Raw genomic sequence first — 7,966 nt, 5'->3', positions numbered from 1 at the left:
CTTGCATTAAATGTATTTGGCGATGGAACAACGCATCGCTTCCATTTTTTTTGTGCCTGCAGACATCCGATCACATCAAGCCACAAGGGTGCCATGTGGACCAATCGAACGAGGCGATGTGCTCCACATCAGATTTTCTACACCGCAGGAGGTGTACAAAGAATTTTGCATTTCACTAGTAAGCTAAGAGGAATAGTGTAAAACCTTTTAGGGCCTATTTGGCTGAGGTATGTTAGATTACAAGATAATCTGATAATTCTTAGGAATTATTTATCTAAAAAATGATTACCAAGGAAAATAACTTTTACTCTATTTGGTTGATAGAAAAATTATTCTAAAAAATGATACGGAGAAAAGATTACTACATTTGGTTGGAGGTAAATCTATTTAGGAATATGGTCAAATTTATAAATATATTTTAAAATATAAAATATTTTTTTAATATTAAGATAGTACTATCATCTTTAATTAATTTTTATATAATAACTATAATCACATAGCCTTTTATATAATGTCATCTCCATCTTAATTTCTTTGCAAAAGGTCTTTATTAAATGAATTTAAAAAGATGTCAAAACAAATTCAATGATTACATATACAATTTTATTGGAGGTATTTTTTTAAAGTATGGATTACTACTACTCAAAAATTTATCAAATATCGATCCTCTCATGATATTTGTTTTACCTTCTCTTTTCAAAAAATAAATATAAAGTCCACTAATTTTTTTTATCATCTATCTCTTATATTTTTCATATCAAATATGGTAATCTAGCATGAAAATTATTTTTTCATTTAAATTATCTCCAATCAAACGGATTCTTAAGCTTACCATAAATGCTTTAGTTTTATCTCACCATATGATGATGGTCATGTTCTACCCAAAAAAATATGATGGTGGTCATGAGACCTATCTTTCTTCTCGAAGCAGTAATATATAGTCATTAGAATGTAGTGGTTATAAAGTTAAAAAATAATCAACTATGCTCGTGCATGCTAAATTTATTAAAAAATATATGCAATAGTTAGAGGATTTGAATTCAATTATAGTCTGTTTTATTTGAAGTAGCGATCTAATCAAGCATTAGGTTAGATCGATTTATGATTACACGAAATGTAACACCATGCATATTAGATGCACTAAGCCTCTAAGCCTCCAAATACATCGATTTATATGTAAACAGTAAGAACTGATTTTTTTTTTTTTTTTTTTAATAAATCATATCGGTGTGTGATGGGCGGATAGCCCGGTGAGACTGGGGATGCTTTCCCCCTCCCAAAGTACGGGTCTTCAGCCACCTTTCGGTGCTCTGGTGGAAGCCATGGCTGCAACGCTGACGACTTCCTTCTCTCTCTTCCGGTATTCTCTCTCTCTCTCTCTTCTCCCTTCCCCTCTTCCCTTCTTTTGAGTGCTTTCTTTCTCTATGAGACCAGGTGTTCTCGGGTTCTTCGAGCTTATGCGATCCCAAAACCCTTCTCCAAGCTCTCGATTGATCTTCTTCGAGCTCCCTCATATTCCTTGCGGCCGGAGAGGTTTGAATTCCCTTGATGCGCCCATTCTTTTTCCTCCATTTTCTGATTTAATTCTGTATTTGAGTCTGGACTTTGGTTGGAGAGATCTTCGACCATATGAGCAAAACCCTACATTTGTGGCTCTAAATTCCTTGTTGAACAAAGAAGGCTTAGATTATGTTAATTCTTAAACTGATGGCTTGATTGTTGTGGTTGCGGCTTATTCAGGACCAGGAAAGTACAGGGGCCAGATTTGGGTCTAAGTTTTGAATAAAAGTTGGACTTTTTTCTTTGTGGAAAGGAAAATTCCACTCACTCCTTGATTTGCTTTTTGTTTCATAATAGAAATCAGTATCTAGGAAGCATTGCTTTTAAGTGAAGTGAGGTTTCTATCACATTCGCCTCTGACAAAATTGGAGTATGGGCCAGAATTTATTTCTTTTTTTTTTTTGAATTATGTATGCATATTAATAATTTTTAGTGAAACCTGACAAGCAAGTGCATACATGATATCATGAATCTTCGTCATGATGTTCATGATGTGCTCAAAAACTAGATTAAGAAGTTGTCAGAAATGTGTTAAAATGAAAATTAATCTAGAGGTGCTTCATTAATTTTTGAAAGTTGCATTGCTTGCTCATTCATTAGATAGTTGGCCTTCATTTTACGAGGGCAGACACTGTCTTTATGATATGTTTTGTTCTTCTAGGTTTGAGTCTTCTATTAAGACTTGATACCACAGCTGAGGGAAGGATATCAAACCAAACTGCACGACTGATGACTCTTGTTGGGCATTCAGATGGAAAAAAGATGCTCAGACTATGAAATAAATCCTAATTCAATTATGAACATGGCATTATTCTTGAATAAATAATTAAGGATGTTTGTAATTGGTTTCAAAAGACATGCTAGTCTCTTGTTATAAATGCTATTAAGAGTGTTAGCTTGTTCCATTCTTTATGGTATTGAGTCATTGTCAACTATAACTGTGTAGGGTAATAATTGATACATTGCCCTCCTATGTTTTGCTTTTCACTTGAAGTTGTTTTTCCCTCCTATAGCATAATAGGATATTATAGTGTATTACCTCTATTTTCTTTCTTGATTGAGTTTGTTGTAAAAATTAAGAATGAGGATTGGTGGATAAGGAAATAAATGAAGATACAAGTTTTAGCATCTGGTGTTCTTTTTAGCCAGAAAATTAGTGGTGAGTTTTGTTTAGGAGAGGGGGCAAAACTTTTTGCTACTCTCAAAGTCCAAGGATGGAATTTTTTGGCTTAACTTTGTTCTTTGAATAATGATTTGTGCCATAGAAATAAGTGCTCTATCATATAAAACCTTACATTTCTTTTCCCTTTTTTTGGCACTTTTTTTGTTTTTGTTTTTGGGGGCAGGATATTCTGTCCTAATCTAGAAAATTCTTGCTATGTTGCTTCCTAGTTAAATGAACTTACCTCTCTGCCAGCTAATCTTATAGGTCTCATGACTTGTTCGTCTCTCCAGTAGTTTCCAATGAGGAATATGGCATCATTCATAGATTTAAATGCAGGACAGAACCTGTCACTGAAAGTCTTGAATTTAATTTATAAATGGTTTGTGTCAGTTAGGAACCTACAGAAACATTGGGGAATGGACATCGATTTGGTTACCTTCTGCTCTTTTTATGTGCATGAGAATAAAATGGTTTGTATTTTTTGTGTAGGCCTTTTTAGAGATTGTGGCTGAAACTACAAGCATGAGTTTAGAATGGTTAAATGTTTTAGAAGAAAAAACATAAGAACCTTCAAAGAATCTGAAAACATTGAAGGCTGAATCAAAAACAGTTTTACATTTAGACGTTCTTTCCTCCATCTGGTTGGTATGTGATTGTTTATGGTGCTCATTAGGGATTCTTCTCCTCCTCCTCCTACAACACCCCCCCGTCTTTCCCCCTTCTCCCAGATATACCTTACATCAGTGATTGGCAATATACTTTATCATTTCTATCCAAGAAAGGAAATAATGAACTAGCATTACTGAGTTGCTTCCCTCATAAGTCTTGTCCCTAAATTGTTTGAGTGTATGTTCCTTATGTTATTTGCTGCAATATTGCTTTGTACATTTGAATCATTTCCAAGTCCTGAAGTAGCAAATTTTCAGTTGGTTTGTGTTGTTTAATGTTGCGGATAGTTATTACTGTGTTGCATTCTAGCCCTTTTTTATTAATTTTTGCCTTTAACTAGAAAATCGCTTCTATAAATATTTTTTTTAAATTGTGCTCGAGAATTTCATGAACATCTCAGTTACTATTGTTCTATAAGTCAGACGCATATGCCATATTACTGCCTCAGTCAATGAAGAAGCTTCCGCCAAAGCAGCTGCAGCCAGTGCAGATAATGGAGGTCCCACCATGTAAGGCTTTGACCTATGTACTTACTTGATTCTTCAATAAAAGTTTTCAGTACTTTGCACCATATGAGACCATGATGCATAATGTGCTTCCTCTATTCATTTTCCTTTTCTTTTGCTTCCAGATTTGACAAGATTATAGCAAAGGAAATTCCTTCAACTATTGTCTATGAGGATGATAAAGTTCTGGCTTTTCGAGATATTAACCCACAAGCTCCTGTACATGTTTTAGTCATCCCAAAGCTTAGGGATGGATTGACCCACCTAGGAAAGGTATCTGGTGCACTTCTCTTGGCTTTAATTTTATACCCTTTATATGTTGATGTTCACAAGCTTATGAAGAAAATGAATTATAAGTAATGATATTTGTCAAAAAATAAAAGAAAACTTGAACTTGACCTTAGAGGATCTCTTTTCTTTTCATGTCTTGAGAAACAAATGTGACATCCCTTGCATCCCCAATTGTCAAAATAGAGAGAAATATGACATGAACATTCTTAGATAAATTAAATCCAATGTTCATAATATGACTTGCTTTTGATAATGGTGTGGAAAAACCTTTGCTTTCCGCTTTTTAACAAGAAAAAAGTTTGTACTCTAATCAACCTGGCCAACCAGAAAAATGTCAAGGCCTTGATAGGAGGAAACTTCTACCTATGGTAATATACCCACTTCAGAAGCCCTCTAGAAACTTGAATGTGCGCCCACTTCCTAACCACTTCCCTAGTTCAAGTGTTTCTAAAATACCCACTACCCCATATACCCATACCTGCGCATGCTCCTGTACCCACTCCCTTAAGTCTTTTTATGGAGTGCGTTGTCCATATTAACTCATGAAAAGTAATTGAGATGTGGTTTCCAGTTTGGGTATTCCTTTCTTACCCCCAAATTGCTTATGACAAAACTCCTAGTTCTTGGGTATGATCATTGTCATAGCAGAGTCCCTACCAAGTTATGGCTTTCTTTGACTAGAAAATATGAAAGGTGGACCATAGTTCTACAATTAGTAGCCATCTTTCATTCAACATTTGCAGTTCGGTTGGTAACTCCAGTTGCTAGATAAATGGAGATGAACTCTTTCCTTTATAGGGGAAAGAAAGACAAATTTTCACTGACTAGAGAATTTCTCGTCTCTTGTAAGAAACCCTTATACACTGCAAGTTTTTCCTCATCTCTATTGATGCACTTATTTAACCAGACAATAATTGTATATCATGTCTAGAAGGGATGAATGCACAACATGCAACATTAAAAAGTACTCAAGACAACATGATACACTAAAAAACTTCAAAAGAAACAAAAAAGACATAGTCAAATATATAGCTAGCTTCATATAATGATCATTGGTGTCTGTTAAAAGTCTTTTGACAAATACAATTTCCAGCCTATACTCTTTTGGGGAGGTGCTGGGCCTTGCTAAAAATTTGGGCTTGGGTCAATGTTTTTGGGTCTGGGTCTCATTTTAAATGGACAGTTTTGATGTGATTAATAATCCCATACATTTTAATTGATAAGCATTTTTCTTATTGTAGGAATTCATATATTCTTTGGCTGCTCACCCTTCCAATCATTGTTCTGAACCATATGAGGAGATACAATTTTGAGCTTGACTAACTACTATCACAACTTATATTTGGTTCCATCACTAGATCAAATGCTCTTGTCGATGGGCTTAAAAATGGATCTTTTTAGAATGATTTTTCATGATATTTAACATGCACCGTGAGTGATGAGAGTGGGTTGTGTATCATGGGTATAACCATCACAGAGTTCATCTAACCTTATTTTTCTAGTTTTTTTCTGAGGAGTAGGGTGGTGATTGATGCTGACCACTGTATCTTGAATCTTTAGTAGAAATTAATGAAAAATGCTTTGCTTATAGTTCACCAACATGTAATAAGGGATCAGACTTTGAACTTTTGCTCTTTCTGGTTTCTTTTGGTATTATAGAAACAGTACTAGTACTCTAGGGTATATACAACTAGTTGCATTCATATATGCAATATCCAAAATAGGTTGATTCAACATTATATCCCAAAAGTGATTGCCTTAGCGAGTGACTACATAGTTGATTGGTTGGTTTCCTTGTATATGTGGGGAACAAGAAAGCTGAGAAAGAAAAGTGCAGATACCCTACATACATGAGTAAGCTAGGTGGAGAGAGGGAATTTGGCCCCGATGGACCCCGCATACAACCATCATCAAGTCACCTTCTAAGTAGAGTTTGGTTGGGTGAAAACTCTGAAGAACCATATAAAGAGCCTCCCGTGTCATGTGAAGTTTCTGCCACACTCACTGTAGACTGCGGGACCTACAGAGAAGCAAAGGCCAAGACTGTGCCACCATGATCGTGGATAATGTATTCTATGCAAAGGGATCAAAGTTCACTTTCAGCAAATGGATAAGAGGAGGTAGCCAGGTGAAACAGGGTGGAGGATGGCCTGGCCCGCTGCATCAAGTGCTGCCTGGTGAATTGATAATAGCTTGGATATATTGCGGTATGGTTTGCACTACCATGCATGCAAGGCATTGCTGTTGAAGAGTATATCAGTCCATGACCTCCAAAATGCCTTCATGTAAGCTATGACAACAGCTTTCAACGATAGGCATTGCAGACTTGAGCCAGTAGTTATAACCTAGATTAGTGTAACAATGGTCTCCAATTGAGTGAGCCATCTTGTGATGACGGCAAGGGCATCCCTGCCATGCATGAATGAAAGCAATGCATGCTTAACTGACTCCTCTAGGTAGTGGCATGACGGAGATGAAGCTGAGGCAACAGTTGTCTTTGATGGAGCATCTCTGCCGTCAGCAATCTATCCTCAACTGCCTTCCACCCAAAAAAAGCCACACGAGGTTGAAGCTTTAGCTTCCAAATTGCAACTAATGTTGCACAAGAGGGTGTTCTGTAGGAGCAGTTGCATGCACAATATGAGCCAACAAGGAAGTCAAGCTACCAGTTGGTGCCTAACAAAGTATATCATTGGCATTAACCCTCTGCTCTGATGTCATAATCTGTGAGATCCCAATCTTAGATAATACACGCTGACACTTCGGATCTTCCCAGTGGGTCAAGGGGCTCTAACCCATCAATTGGGTTAGCTGATTTATCGTCCCACGGTCCTTCATTGGGAAGGGATAGGGAGCAAAGACACCTGAGCTGCTAGATCCAAAGGAAGATGCCAATGCTGGTTACTGAGGTCCTACATATCCATTGTCCACAAGTCACAAACCCTGAAGTCATGGTCAAAAGCCTGATAGTGCCAAAAGGATAGAACCAAAATGGCACTACGTTTAGCCATGCATCATCAAAAGTAGAGACATTTTGTCCACATCCCAAAAGCTAGTGAAGTTGAGGAAGTGCGAGATCTTGGCCATGGGTAATGGCTTTCCAAATCCAAGAGTAAGCAATCCCCTCTCCGTGGGAGACGCCATGTATTGGTTACACTATATTTTGCTCGTGCCAGTTATGCTGTTGAACCATTTTATGGCAATATAAATCTAATTTATGGCCTAGCCTGAATGGTTGTGACAAAGCTAAATGACTATGTTTATAGGTCTGTTTTTTTTTTCGCACTCCTCATTCTGCTGTTATACAAGCTGCGATACTTAACATGTGTAACAGTTGATTTGTTTATGCCTACCTGTTTAGGCTGAATTAAGGCATGCTGAGATCTTGGGTCATCTGCTCTGTGCTGCAAAAATAGTGGCTGAGAAGGAAGGCATAGTGGATGGATTTCGAGTTGTTATCAACAATGGCCCTGAAGCATGTAAGTTTATCTCGAGTCTTCCTCTATTAATGGTTAATATCTTTGTATCTCATGCCATCATCATCATATCTTTCTTGTGTCAGGTCAATCGGTGTACCATCTACATTTACACATACTTGGAGGAAGGCAAATGAAATGGCCTCCTGGTTAGATTGGTAGAGGGTTCTGTGTTCCTTTCAGATTGGTAGAGGGTTCTTCATCCATTTCTAGCTCCCCTTGTAATTGAATCTTTATATAGTCCATGTTTGAGGAATCAATCAATATACTTATAGATAAGCTGTTGTTGGAGCCTTTCA

The 7,966-nt window shown here is 36.9% G+C and overlaps 1 protein-coding gene across 1 annotated transcript; it reads left to right on the top strand.

Moving 5' to 3' along the window:
* The first annotated feature begins 1,210 nt into the window (after positions 1 to 1,210).
* On the top strand, positions 1,211 to 7,966 carry LOC105059873 (14 kDa zinc-binding protein). Its single transcript, XM_010943360.4, has 6 exons — positions 1,211 to 1,360; positions 1,435 to 1,533; positions 3,817 to 3,903; positions 4,026 to 4,173; positions 7,553 to 7,670; positions 7,754 to 7,966. Exons 1-6 carry the CDS (start codon positions 1,263 to 1,265, stop codon positions 7,819 to 7,821), a joined length of 618 nt encoding a protein of 205 aa, XP_010941662.1. The 5' UTR covers positions 1,211 to 1,262; the 3' UTR covers positions 7,822 to 7,966.

This window comes from Elaeis guineensis, chromosome 10 (genome assembly GCF_000442705.2).
Source record: "Elaeis guineensis isolate ETL-2024a chromosome 10, EG11, whole genome shotgun sequence".
NCBI classification, from domain to species: Eukaryota; Viridiplantae; Streptophyta; class Magnoliopsida; order Arecales; family Arecaceae; genus Elaeis; species Elaeis guineensis.
This window is presented reverse-complemented; position numbering and strand designations above follow the sequence as displayed.